Source organism: Myiozetetes cayanensis, unplaced genomic scaffold (genome assembly GCF_022539395.1).
Source record: "Myiozetetes cayanensis isolate MyiCay16 unplaced genomic scaffold, myiCay2020 scf2-11, whole genome shotgun sequence".
Classification (NCBI taxonomy): Eukaryota; Metazoa; Chordata; class Aves; order Passeriformes; family Tyrannidae; genus Myiozetetes; species Myiozetetes cayanensis.
In genome coordinates this window covers 47,628,294-47,643,016 of record NW_026087411.1, presented here as the reverse complement: position 1 = coordinate 47,643,016, position 14,723 = coordinate 47,628,294, and the positions used below count along the sequence as shown (strand labels likewise).

Below are 14,723 nucleotides of genomic sequence, written 5' to 3'. Positions count from 1 at the left end.
GAATACGCAAAGATAGAGAAACATGAAAAAAAGCTTCCATGATTTAGTAGAGATGAGAGAGCACTCTTCCACTGCAAAGCAGTCAATAATAACACAAGCCAATCAGAAATTACCTGTTTGCCCGAAAAGTCTTCAAGAGCTATGGCTAAGCCAGTAAAGCATTTCCCCAAGACCTCTTGCTTTGCAGGCTGTCCAAGCCACTTTACAGGAACTTCTACCAAGTCTATCATCAACTTTGCTCTGCTCCCACAGACTGTGTTATAAAAAATAAGACAGCTACAGATTTATTCATAGTGTCACATCCAATTTTTAATTGAACAGGGAGCAATGACTCTGGCAGGACCACATGCCAAACTACCAAACTGATGAAGAACACTTATTTTTCTTGATTACTTCAGCCACTGATAATTTGTGTACCCAGATATGTTTGGTTCTGTTTGGATTCGGAAGGGTTGTTTTTTGTGGGGTGTTATTTTTAATGGTTAGAGTAAATTTTTTAGGCTGGTCAAATAGCTTCCCATCTTACAGATGAAGTGCACATTTACGCTGTCAAAACAATAGCTAATTATTTACCTGAGATAAATCTGCTGTGTATACTATAGTGTTCAAGGATGTTCTAATAGCCTTGTCCTAGTGAATATACACATTTTGTCACATATCTGACTCACCCTCTATCACTCTGGAGGAGTGACAGCTACAAGGCACATACAGCTGTGTGTGTGCCACAGAGGGGACTGGAAAACAGGCAGCGAATAAGGAATGCCATGCCAGGACTTAGCAAAAGGCACTGGAAAACATTCACTACTCCCGCTCATGCTGGCTGTAAACCAGTCTAACTGCTCCTGCAGGCTCCTTCAGTTGATGCCATTAAAAGTAAGAGTAGTGTTTACACACAGAGCAGCAGAACACTGCTCAGCAGCTGATCAGGACCATTTCCAAGATGCTGCAAACATTTAATGCAAGTCTGTGTGCCTCAAACGTGGGTTTCGTTTGTGTTGGTTTTAGAGTCACACACCATAAAGAAAGGTATAAGGAAACACTGTCACCCAAACCCTGCTCCCACAAGCATTAACATATTTGCTAAACCATACTTGGAATTATTTTCAGATATATTTAAGTTTGTTTCAGATCAAGAGTCCATTTTTACCACCTGGAAATTTTTGGACCATAGTAAGCTCATGTTCTTGCTGAGAGTTGATGGCATGTGTCTGCCAAGAAAAGCCAGTTCTAATTGAAGATATAATTTAAATAAGCAGACTTCTTCATTCCCACTGGGGCAGGGAGGCAAGGATTTGGGAATGAAGGAGTGCAATTGAAAGAGTGGGAAGACAAGAACAGGTAGGGAGAAGGTGTTTTAGCTTTTGTCTTTGTTTCACACTATCCTATTCTATTTTAATTGTTAATAAGTTAAAAGAACTTCCCCTCAATCAAGTCTGCTTTGCCCACAGTTTGAATTGGCAAGTGATATCCCTGTCCCCATTTCAACCCACGAGCTTGTCAGTCTTCTTTTTCTCCCCTTGTCCAGTTGAGGGGAGAGTGAGGCAGTAGATGGATGGGCATTTCGCAGCTACCAAAGTCAACTTACCAGAGGGACTGAACAGCAATGAAGAAAATATTAACTGCAATAAGGTACACTTACTACAACTTATACAGAAAAATTTTTCCCCTTAGCTCAGAGCAGGACATCTGATAAGACAGCAAACTAGTTTATGTGGCCATAAAATAATTCCAGCTCAACTCCTGAGGGTAAACTCTTGAAGTTATTTTTATTGCTATAAAAAAAAACATTTAAAAAACCACAAACCAAACCAACAACCATTAAAAAAAGAGAGAAACAAGATGCATGCTCTATATGCAACAAAGTCTATTGTAGCATTGCTTACTATCACCCCTAAATCCTTTGATCTTAACAATGAGTTAAACAGCAGTGTTTTCTGATATTAATCCATTGCAAAATGAAATATCGTGGAAGGATAACATCCTGCATTGTCAGCAATACCTTGGTTCCTCTTTCAGTTGCAAAACCAATAAAATCACTTGGTTAAAATAAGCACTTTTCTTAGTCACAGGTACATATACACAAAATAAAAAGCACCTCCAACAGAAGACTACTGATGCACTACTGTGTACTGAAGCGGGAACAACAGACAGTTTGATTATTTTCAAGAATATACCACTTGACAATATTAGAGACAGGAATTAAAGTGCATCAGAATCAACTAAAAACATAAGAGGTATACTGTGATTGGTTTAATCCTGTCAAGGTATTAGCATTTGCAACTTCCTGCTAACAAGTTATGTATATACAATCAGTTCTGTCCACAGGTCAAAAACCAAAAGGATAAAAAATACTGGCTTCCATTTAACAACAATTTACTGATTGCTTACTACAGCAGCGTACACTATCGGTAAGTCATCATTTGAAACTCAAGCTCACCACCTATATTTTCTCTCATTTTTATTAAACAGAAGAAATGAGCTTGAACATTGTGGGAGGCTCTACCTGCACTCAGGACTACTAAACAAAATGTGGAGACATGTTCCCACAGGAAAGTTATCTGTTTAACCCACAGATGGAACCTTTTTTAAGCTACTGGAGTTGCTTGTAGATTAGATAAGGAACACTTGCATGAAATTTAATGGCAACATATAGGGGAATGATGGTGAGACATCAGGTGACAGCATTTTACATCTTTCCTGTACACAATGCTAAGAATCCCAGTGTATTAACCTTCCACCTCAAACTGACATCAGCAAGCTTACGTTTAAAACTTATTCACTGGAAGAAAAACTACAATAAGATTTAGTAGTAAATTGTTTGGTCAAAAATTATAATGCAAGACCTACATTACAGAAAATCAGAGAAAAGAAAATGGATGATATTTAGTCATACATATTAGTTTTTAAATACTGAATTCCAAATTCATATTTATTTCAGCAACTAAAAAGATCATATTCAGGATCTTCAAATTTTCTGCACTTGATGTGGAGAGATAGCAGAAAGGAGCGTGCCTGAGAAATTCAGGGGGGAAAAAATCCGTATAAAGACTGTATGTAAGAGAAAAAGTAGCTTTAGAGGGATCTAATTCAGAAATTAATAACTTGACTATTTCTTTGCTACCCTAAAAGCAGCACTGGAAATGTTTTCCTTATATATAAAAAGACTCATGTGACACAAGACAAGTAAATATTGATTTTACTATAGATGAGCTAGGAGCAGAAGTTAAAACATTCTGTGCAGACCATTGAAATTACAAATTGCTTTAAAAATATTCCGCATTACAAGGTATTAAACCAGCTAAGAACCTTTTAAAATAATCTGAAGCTTAAAATGATTGAGCTGTACAATTTTAGCAGGGGAAAAGTATAGCTGAGAAGCAACATTAAAAGGCCAGACTTCAGCAGCTCAGGAAGCCAAGCAGGATGCTCTCCTTCAACCCAAAGCAGGCAGTCCTGAAGCCTTGATGCTGGGGGGACAGCTCAGGGGCAACCTTGGAAAAGCACTGGGCTGGAACCAGTCACCAGCATAGGAGGGGATCGGCAGGGACAACACCTCTTTATGAAGTTAGCCTCACAGCTAGAAAACTCGATGCGCTCCTTCTAGCCAGCTTACCAGAACAATGACAAATGCGTGGTCTTTGACATGGTCACAGTTCTACTACCTGCCCAGCTCTCTTCATATCCCAGGCATAAAACTGAATGTTGCACCTGTATACTATAAGTTGGTATATCTCAGGCCCTAATTTTAAGTTAATCAGACCCAGAACAGTTAAGCCTGAGCAATATTTTATCTCAATAAAGAGGAGATATTTCATAACTGCAGTACAAAACCCACACTTCAGTCAAATTCAACATGACAGATACAACCATCCTGCTTCCATCTGCATATGCAATAGTAAATTATCTTTTATGTGTCAAATATTACCAAGAGCTGTCAGTGCACACTGTTGCGTGCCAGGTTTGATTGGGGCAGACACAAAGGGAAAGCTGTTGATTGCCATCCTGCACAGTGAAGAACTCAGACAGCACACTCCCTAATTTCTGCAGAGAACCCTTCAACCGTTTGCTACTTTTCTGAACACTTAGATAGAAAATCATCTCAGTACGTAACAAGTATCAGAGTAAAGGCATCTCCTCGCCCTGCAGCACAAGCCCATTTCTTACTCGCTGGAAGGATCAGCCAGGGAATTATTGCAATTCGCTTTCTCAGCCTCTTGCTTAGTGAAGATTAGGGCGCACTCCACCCAGACGCCGCACAAATGAGGTCACATAGCAGACCACACTGCTGCCAATTCCTGCCCTATTCATCAGGGACGGGGGCAGGAAGCATATGGAGCCCTCAAGTTAAGGGTCACACCATTTCAGTGAAAACATAAAAGTGGACCAGCGGCAGATTATTCACCGGTCGATGGAACATGGTTTCTCCGTATGGCAGAAGTGAGTCACAGGCACCACTCTGTCCAACACAATGCAGAGGGGCACAGACTGCATCCAGAAACAAAACACTCCCCCACAGTTTACAAAAGGGACTGTACTACAAGACAATAGAAAACTATCCAGTTTTTCAGTATGCATGTGCACTTTATAGTTTAATATATATAAGAGGGTTTTTTAAGTCCTTCAGATCTTGAAAATCAGTTCAGGTGAAGAAGACCCAAAAGGCAACTATATAATATGATGAAATTACTATGTAACCTGTTTTTATCTACAACTACACTGTATTTCAGAACACATCCTCCATCACATGCCACCAAAAAGGAAATATACCATTTTCAGGTGTTTAAAAGCCAGAGTTGTTTGAAATCAAACAGATTTCAGGTCCAGCATGGCCCTACTAAGCAACTAAGTAACCCAGAGCTTATAGTAATATGAACAATATCATAAGTACTATTTTGACTGTTGTAACCGCTTGTGTGTTCTCATAAATAACTTCAAGCTGCTATCAGTGCATATATCTTGTGGGAACACAGATTAATTCCTTCCCACCTGAAAGGAAGCTTTTCATTTGTAGGCTAGTACTCCTGGGATTTCCAGAGGGAGACTACTGGAGCAAGAAGGAAGACACAAATGGCAACAGAAACTAAATGCAGAGTTTTATCTTTTAAATAAGTATGCTCTCAAACTATCTTACTGCAAAATGTCGCAATCGTGTCATTGCCATTACTGTCTACCGCTATTAAAAAAATAAGACTCATTTCAATCACTGGGGTGGCGGCCACACAATTAGTTCACACAATAAAATGCAAATTGATCTCTTGCTTCTGTTGACAACTGTATGAATAAAATAACAAAACAATATCTAGTGGCATAATGCTAAGATGCTAACATAGATTATTCAATTAGTGCAGAGTGCTTTACTGGCTTCAGGAGTTGACATTTTATGGAAACAGTGCCACAAGGCAACCCCTTCACAGAACTGGCATCTTTTTCTGCCTCTATAATACAGGTTAAGCAGCCTCCCCGCAAATGACAGGGTGACATCTATCTGAGTAATGAGGTAATTGAGGTTAAAAAATTATTTAAGAAAACAACCACATCAAATAGTGTCACAACAGAGGAGTATGTATATATAAAAAAATAGCCAAATCATTTCCTTGGAACTGTTTTAGAAGTTTTCCTGGAAGAATATAAATTATCTCCCATGACATGGAACAGCAATGAAGAAAGCCCATTTGTTTGAACAGGTGAAGAAATTAGAAGATCCTTTCTTTTTTCCCCTTCCAGATAAAGAGCAAGCTTTGGTTCCAGTTAGGCTCCAGTAGCCTACCAGTGCCACCACACTCCCAGCACCTATCACCAACTTGAGAGCTTAAGAGGTTAATAAGAGAGATTAGACATTTATAAAGGACATCCTACTAGATGAGCTAAATTGTTAAGTATTGTTTAGGCCATAAACCAATCTCTGACTAAACATGTTCATGTCTTTTAGGCTTCTGAGGACAGAAGGGAGTCTTATCCATTTTGGTTTTACCTAAAGGAATTAATTTACATTCAAATCCTTTATCAGATACAAGCTTCAACCTCCCTTCCTCCAGTCCCTTCCAATTCTCACAGCAAGCAGACAACCAAAAGAGCCCAAGCTGCACCCCTGCTGACACTGTAATGTTTACAGGGCAGTAATCACCTCTAAAACTTCTAGCCAGAGAGCTGCACACAAGCTGCTTCCTAAACTTCTCAAAAGTCTCCCTGTTATTTATATTCTGGATTTCTGCGAGAAGCAAAGGACATGAGAAAACAATTACACAAACACTCCCTCCCAACTTCTCCACCCTTTTTTTCCCTCCTTGAGTACTTCCAGTACTGGCTATAACATCAGTCCCGAGTTTATGCTCTTCTAAAAATATAACAATAAAAGAAGAAAGGAAAAAATCCAATAAATATTCCTAAAAAACTCACAGCAATACACGCAGAGCCAGAAGAAACATTTTCCTCAAACAACAGCCCAGGTTAGAAACCAAGCAGACTGATTTTCTCCTGCTTCTAACCTTCCAAGTGTGATCAACTGCAGCTGTCTCACATTAGTGGATTGACTACGTGCAGACTTTGAAGAATGCCAGATCTCTCCAACCTATAATTTACTGAGCTCTCCACAGTCAGTCAAAAGCAACTCCACTCACATTACTGAGTTTTCTTGACATTTTTGGCAGTTTTAAGAGAGTTTGGACTGAGCCACACAGGAAAAGTTTCTGCTCCCAACTAAACTGGCTTATATCCAAATCCAACTCATTGTTCTAGAAGCAAACACACGTGAGATCAGAGCCCAAGCCCATCATTTTATTCTAAAGTTAGTCATGACACTGATACAGAGTAGGAGGATTTTTGTATCTCTTTCTAAAAAACCATATTCAGACTTCAAGTTTGTACCAAAAAACTTGCATCAAAAGTTAAGTCAAAGAGACCAAATTCCCTATTATCAGGAGGGTCTGCATCCGTGAAGTTCTGACACCACAAAATAGACAGCCCACATCTGTCAATTACTGAATCCAAACAGCATATTCACAGGTACTAGGAATCCTCAAATTGTCTTTTCCTTGCCAATCTATGTTATTTGGCCCTAGTCACAAAACAGCAGAAGAGATAAAACATGAAATTTCAGTTGGAAGGAGTAGCAAAGATGGCAGAAAGAAAAGGAAACAGTAATATTCCAAATTCCTTCTCTTCCAAAGCACCCCTCCACAAAACATATTCTTTCCAAATTACAGGAAATATTGTTCTCTTGAAACACCACTAAAATGGTAAGAAAAGCCTATGAGGGGTAAAGGAGCTGCTATAAGCATATACATTCAAAAGTCTCAGAAGACACAGTAAGCAGAACTGTAAAGAATCAAAACAACTAAATCCTGAAATCACCGTAACTTCACAAATAGTTTAAGACAATAGGGGGCATTAAGACTTACAATCAGACAGAACAGCAATAAAATTTTATGCCCTGTTATGCTTATGTTATAGGTGAAAGGGAAGCCATGACACAAGCATTACCAGCAGGATCTTGTGGCTGCAGGTGTGACGCAGCCAGAGCTCACACAGTACTTACAATGGAGCAGTGCCACAGAAAACAGTTTTCCCTATTTTCCGTTTCCTGCCATGCCTTCCACAGCCTGTTAGTTAGCGCAAACTAACTTTAGCAAAGTTAAGAAAAGTGGGCTTGCATCAGATGTAGAAGATAAAAACAGAGGATTTTTTTATCTCGCATTGCTGGATCCCTTCATCTACCACAGCCTTCAGAACACCAGTAAGCACTCACCCGGCGGAGGGTAACAGGTCTGCCTGTCGGTATCTCGAGGTGCAGCAACCTTGTACTTTTTCCACACAACTTTCTTGGCTGTTTGAGCACTCATCATCAAGCTCAGTCTTTGAATAACAGGAAAGTGAAGATGCAGAGGAAGTACACGCTAGTACCCATGCAAGAACTGCATGCTGGGACTCAAGGGGGAGGGAAGCGCTGGTTTTCCTCAGAGGGCTTGACACGTTCAGCCGCACAGTGACTGACAAAACCAGTCAGGAAACAAACCTTTTAAAAGGTTGCATGTAATCAAGTAATGAACTCTAAGCTAATTGAGATTTGTTTTCTCTTCAAAAACATATGAATATGCTGCTTTGATACTCCTTACGGAAATAGGAGGACATGCTAGCTTTCAGAGAACCAGCAAGTTAAATTCACCAGAAAGCAGGTGGCAATTTCCCTTTTCTGTTCAAATTAACCTGTCTGGTCAAACACCATGCTCATTTTAAAAATCCTAAATATTTTTAGCCTTTACTTTGCAATGAGTTTGCAGTATCACCATAACACCTTTTCCACACATTCAACAGTATGTAAAACCAGAACAACTCTTCTAACAACCTTTCAAAACAGCACAAGAGATTTTAAACACAAGATTTCAGCATAAAAAGGAAGTTCTACAAATAAACCCCCAAGTCAAAAATTACAAACTCTGATTAGGCATGCCCTTTCCACTGTGCAGCAACTCCAAATAGGACAGAGGACAGAAAAGTAAAGCAGAATGTTAGTAATGCAAGGCTACAATGGCATTAGAGTTATTTTACAAGTGGGCCTTTACACTGTGCTTACCACCAGCACAGAAAGCAAATCCAGTCTCTCTGTCTTCAAAATACTGCTGCCAACTTTATAACCAAATTAAGTGGACTACCGATTCTGTAGTTATGAAAGACACACAACTCCAGACTGAACACTTTAGGATACTGAACTGTACCAAATTCTGATGGTCACAACAAAGTAATGCAAGAAGAGATTAACTATAACACATAACTACAAGCTCATGACAACAGAGGAAAATTCTGAACAACAGAACTGGTTTCTAAAGCAGATAGATGCTGTTTGATTTGCTTGTCCTATTGTACTATGCTATCAAATAACTGCTCTAAATACTGCTCTCATCTGTCCATTAATATTCAGTTGGAACAGTTCACTGTTACACATAAGACAGTATTTGGGGGAGGGGAGGAGAGACAAATCAAGATCAGATTTTCTTTAAATTTTTGTGGGCCAGGAATTGGTCTTTCTTATTTATGTGGGTTGGAAGCGTTTTTTCAATTTTAAGAATTCCTCAAAGTTGAAGGCTGAAAGACTTCACACAAAGGGAGTTTTGTTTCCATGAATAAAGGCAACCATACATTCAGGGGGCTAAATTAGACGTTTGTATCCAAACATTTCTGTGAACGACACAAATAGGAGCAATGTGGAGAGGTAATAAAAGCTTTAAAGCTAGGATTTTTATTTTAGAAACAAAGATGTATTTTGCCATAGTAAATACAAATATAAATCTTACTGTGCTAAGCACTTTACAAGCACAAAACAAAAAGATGCTGCCAACTTCACCAAACGATGAGAATTAGCAGATAGCCATGCATGTATGCCAGAAGTCTTAGTAACAGTACCAGAGCTTTCCTTTTTCAGGTCTTGATGAGACTGGTCTTAATTCCCTAAGAAAGCTCTCCTGTTGACACAATACCTCATCTCACCATGGTCCCTGCCACTCCAAGATAAGGCCCATCCACACTTGCCAAGGCTGAAGAATAAGCAAAAGTTTCAGGAGTCAGCTACTTTGTTATAATATTTCTTACTTCTCAGAAAAGAAAGGGTTTGCAGTCAATGAGAACAGTTAGGGAAACACCAATCTCAGACTCCATCAGTCCCTTGAACTTCAGTGTGAAGCTATTAAAGGGGTTGAAGAAAACCATTGATGCACCAGAGCTTCCAGAGAACCTCATCTCTCCAGCTCTGCCTTGCCATCAGCAGCTACAGCAGTACATTAGAGAAACCACTTTTATCTAACAGAAGTTCTACCTTGAAAACCCAGCATTTCAGTAAGAATATACACTGAGAATATTTATTAGGAGGGGGTTGTGGTTTGTTATTTAATTTAAACATAGTGCATCTCTTGCCTAAATGAAGACAGAATTATTAAATAGTTTCACATCAGAACCCATCTGCAAAGAAGTTAGCTTTAGGATGGCAGGAAGATTTTTTTAAGAAAAATTCTAAAAAGTGAAGCTATGGCCTCTGCCAAAATCTGAAATACTGGGTGTGTGAAGTCCATGTGTTAATCAGAAAAGCTGATAAACAAAAGAGAAATATAAACTTCTGGGCAAAGTAATCTTTGAAGAAGGCAAAAGAAGATTTTTTTGCCTTTTTTAACAAACGCAAGAGTTCAACACACTAGCATACTCTCTACCCATAAACCACTTCATTCATTAGAAGACGGTCTTATTCCTACTACTACTGAATTCAATAGGCCATTTATTTAGCAGCTCTCTGACTGGAGTACGTGCTCTCTTCTATTCTTTCTGGTGTTGACAGCAGTAATCAAATTTTGCACATACCACTGGCCCTATTATAGTTCAACAGCAGCTGGCTGCCTGCCTAGTCTTCTTATCATGTATGATAAAAAAGACCAGCCAAACAGACCAGCTGAAACTACGGTTGGAAGACAGAAGTAAAGTGAAGCCTAACTAGATGTCTAGTAAGTAGAAATCGCATCTTTTTATGCTTGCCCATGTATAACAAAGCATGAAGAACAAGGCTACACTCAACACATGACAAGCCTGCTTTAACAGTTTTCAGGAGGGCTGGAGCTTAGGTGGCAATTCAGTCCTTGTTGAAGAGGTGGTCTGAATGCCACACTTCATACATGAAACACTACCCCAGTTGTAGCTCTGTCCATGCAGCAGGGAACATAAAAGCAAAAAAGTACAGAGGCAAGGGGTGGAAAGGAAAAGTAACAGGTGAAAACACTCAGATAACTGTACCTATTCATTTGAAGATGAGCTCATAAATGCTCAAGATCACTTCTCTATCACGGCCTCAGCACCCATGAAGTCAGCACTCGGCTCAGAGTAAAATTACAATTCACAGAGGCAAACAACAATAGGAGCAGAGGGCAACATCCTTTAATTATAAAAATTCCCTGTATGCAAGACAATCTAGAATGAGATTGGTTTCCATTTCTTCTTTGCCTTCTGGGAACCTTCCAAGAGTCTTGAATGCCTTGACTCTGAGAAGAGGAAACTGGCTTCTTTTTCACAGCCTGCCTCCTTCCAGCTTTGTTCCAAGTAGGCCCTGGTTAACCCTGCTCTGAACTTCCACTCTTCCAGATAAGTCCATAGGGAAAGGCAGGTTTTTATGGTGAAGGAAAAAAAAACAAACCTAAGGACTTCTTATGGGAGCAGAATAAGGAGGTACAGAGTCTCTACTTTGCCTTCTGTCTCCATCACACACAAGCCAAGAGTCTCCTCCTTCCTAGATGAGGAACACATTCTTTAGCAGGGTTCCTGTGCTACCTGTTTAGTCCTATCCTTTATACACTGCTATAACAAGCATCTTGTTAAGCATTTCTCATGCCGTGGGACATGAATATCCCATAATTTTGTTCAGGATGTTTTATTTCACCACAACAACATGACAGGAGTTTTTTTTTTTTTTGCTGGCTGGACAAACATGTTTTGAATTATTAGACCACACCATACTTGTTTGAGCAAGCAAACAAGAGCTTCAAGGCAATGCTAAGAAGGATGGTGAAAAGGCAGCAGGAACTTGAACATAAAATAATGTTTCAAGTGCCTGCTGCATTTTTATGGAAAGTGATTACTAGTTTAACCTCTACTTCTAGGAAACCCACAGCACCAGCAACTTCAGATGGATAACAAGGAGTCTTTAGCATTTCTATTGAAACCTCCTTTCAAACAGCAGGTTCACATCAACATAAGGTATTTAAGAGACTGCATGTGGCGCTTAGTGCCATAGTCTAGTAACTGTGGTGGTAGTGGATCAAGGGTTGGACTTGACGATCTCAGAGGTCCTCTCCACCCCATTTGATTCTATGATAAAGTTTTCTCCTGAAAAGGAAATTAGCAACACAGTAAGTGCCCTCACTAATCTGGAAGAGAAAGAGTTCTGAGTACTTGACACATGGTTCTTGTAAAACAGTGTGTCTGCGGCTGCCACAAATAACCAACTCATCTTGCAAAAGAAATAATAGTAGTAACAGTAGATAAATTGTAATACCTTTCAAGAATCACCATAATTTCAGTCACTCTTTTTCAAAGTTCCTCTTAGAGCTTCCCTTTTCTTCTTGTATAGATATAAGGGAATATTTTGAATGTAAATACTGAGAAAACCTGTGGAGCACATCAGCCTTCCAAAAGTATTGCTTATATTATAATCATACCTATGAAACCCAACCATAACACAATCAGCACCTGGCTTTTCACAAAACATGCTGAGCCACCTTTTTCCAGCAGCCCAAAAAGTGACAGCAGGTCCAGAGGAGAAGTAAAAGCCTTTTGTATTTTGCTTCTCATTTAAAATGCTGAGCACACCTTCCAAAACAAGGTTACTTGCCCATTCATGGGAAACTTTATAAAACAAATCCCAATCAATCCATGACAGATGCACAGCTCAGCCCTTGTGTGCTTTGTATGCTGGAGTATTATGTGTATTTCAGCAGGAGCCCTGGCACTGAGCCCAGAGTGACAGTGTGGAAGCCCAAGCTCAAGACAGGCACCATCTCTTGAGCTGCTCCAGCTCCTCCAAACAGCAATCCTGGTGGTTTACAGTTATCAAAACCACTTGCCCTGCTGCAGCAGGACAGACTGGGAAGCCTGGGTCCAACCCAGCAGCCAAGCAGCTGTAAGAGCTGCTGGTGAGCAATTCCACCCAGGACAGAGCACTGCCCTCAACACCCTCCACAGCATCAGGTACTGCTGCAGAAAAAGGCACTTCCCCTAAAAAACATTTTTCTCTTTTGCCCTTCACATGCCAAAATACAATCCAAAGCTTTGGTAGCAATGGTTTTGGAAAGCATATAAGTAAAATAATTTACTTGCACTCTTTCTTGTCACTCGTTTTGTAAGTGCCTGTATCTCCTAGAACACAAATATCTCAAAGCTTCCTTCTAAGTGACACAGATTTTTTTTCCTTAGGAAGTATATTCTGATACACTCTTTTCAAACTCTCCCAGCTTTCTCCACGCAGACTGCGCAGGGTTGTGCACTGCCATTTGCCACAAGATTGGCAGAGGGGAAGGACAGCATATGAGGAAGCCGGGAGAGCAGCTCTGGAGCAAGCACGTGTCCTTCCACTTGCCAAAGCTTTCAGGCCTTCACTGAGGACACCTCTACCAGCTAAGGTTGCAACCACAACCCTCATCCTGAAAGCTAAAACCCTCATCTCCTATCACAGGAGGAGGAAGAGGGGTGATATCCACAGTTAAATATATTACAAGTGCATTTCAAGAGTGGCACAGCCTGAGAGATGACTGCATTCACGGTTAGCAGGGTGCCACCAACAACTGCAGCTCAAAATATCTTGAAGCTGGTTTTTCGTCTTTTAATGCCCTGTGACAATGCATGGGTGATCAGACAGCACCCTCTAAGAAATTAACTCTCCAGCTGTACCATTTGGAGCACACTATTTATTTGCATACTGACACTGAGCCATCATAAGTATACACATGACCAGTCTTTTTAAAAGTAGCATTCAATGTCTTCCACCCAGACAGTCTACTTCCCTTCCCGTTTGCAACAATGTATTTTATTCATCCTTTTACACAACAAAAAAGCCACAGAGGACAAAGAGGGACAGAACTGTGCAGAGCTGCTCTGCCTTCTGTAGGAAGTCTTACTGAAGTTCTTTGGACTTCCCAGTTACCGTGCAGGGGATGAGGAGTTTTGCTCACCTCAAAGAAGGCTCTGCAGAAAGCCTGCATTAGGAGCCCCAGGTCTCCCCATTCCTTCCCTGAACAGCCAGAGTACTGGAGGGAGCTACCTAAACTAAACAGGCTGTCTTTTCCTAGTCCAGAAAGCTAAAAATCAGTAAGACACTATCGAGGCACCCTAAAACTAAGAAAAATAAAACAAAGTCTGTTCCCTATGTTATATAGCTGATTGTAGGCAGCTCAGGAACAAGTAGCTTCTTGTCCAACAGTAGATTTTGAGAAATACATACGAGAAGCTTGACTTGTTTGTGTTGACTGGAGTCAAGTCTATTAAGAATAAATACAGCAATTATTGGCAGAGGACAGTTACACAGACAACACAAATGCATTCCCATCTAAACTCCACACTCCTCAGAGGACAAACCTTTCTCCTACCAAGAATCCAAGGCAAGCATCCCTCTTTCCAAAAGTGCTGCTCATATCAGAGTCAAAAAAAAAAAAAAAACCACACCACACACACCCCCCAAAACAAAACAAACAAAATAAAAAACCAAAAACAAACAAACAAACAAAAAGCAATCCAAACCACATCTACTCAGCTCAGTATGAGAAAGCTGCACTGGCTATTCAGGACTCAGCCCCCTGGAGCAGTCCCATGGCCCCTGGGGACCACATACTGCCCAGTTTGATGAGGATAGGCATAGCGCTGTTCCTTTTGCATGATTCCAGAGCAATAACTTACAATAAACTACAGAAACCCATCTTAAAATTACTGACACTGTTGCCACTGTATGAGCCTTTACTTTCATGGAAGACCCCTTTACCAAGAGAAGAAAAAAAAAAAAAAACCTCACACAAAACATACAATCCTCTTTAAAGCCTCCACCTAACTGCAGATCTACTACACCACTTGTTAATTTGTCCCAATAGTTAAATTTGCACTCACTGCTAAAAGCTTACACAGCATTCACAACCTTCAGCCACTTATCTCTTTTAAACAGCTACAAAATACAAATCATTGAGTGATTAGTATTACCAGGACTGTAACAA

General features: G+C 40.1%; 1 protein-coding gene across 8 annotated transcripts in view; it reads right to left on the bottom strand.

Annotated features, from left to right (window-relative positions):
• UTRN (utrophin) overlaps positions 1-14,723 on the bottom strand; it is a 389,435-nt gene that overhangs the window by 329,756 nt on the left and 44,956 nt on the right. The window contains exon 1 of one of the 8 annotated variants that reach the window (XM_050314407.1): positions 7,745-7,838. The exons of the other annotated variants lie outside the window; for them this stretch is intronic. Within the exon in view, the coding sequence (XP_050170364.1) occupies positions 7,745-7,838 (94 nt within the window). Of the gene's footprint in view, positions 1-7,744; positions 7,839-14,723 lie in introns of those variants that run through there. 8 annotated transcript variants of the gene reach the window in all.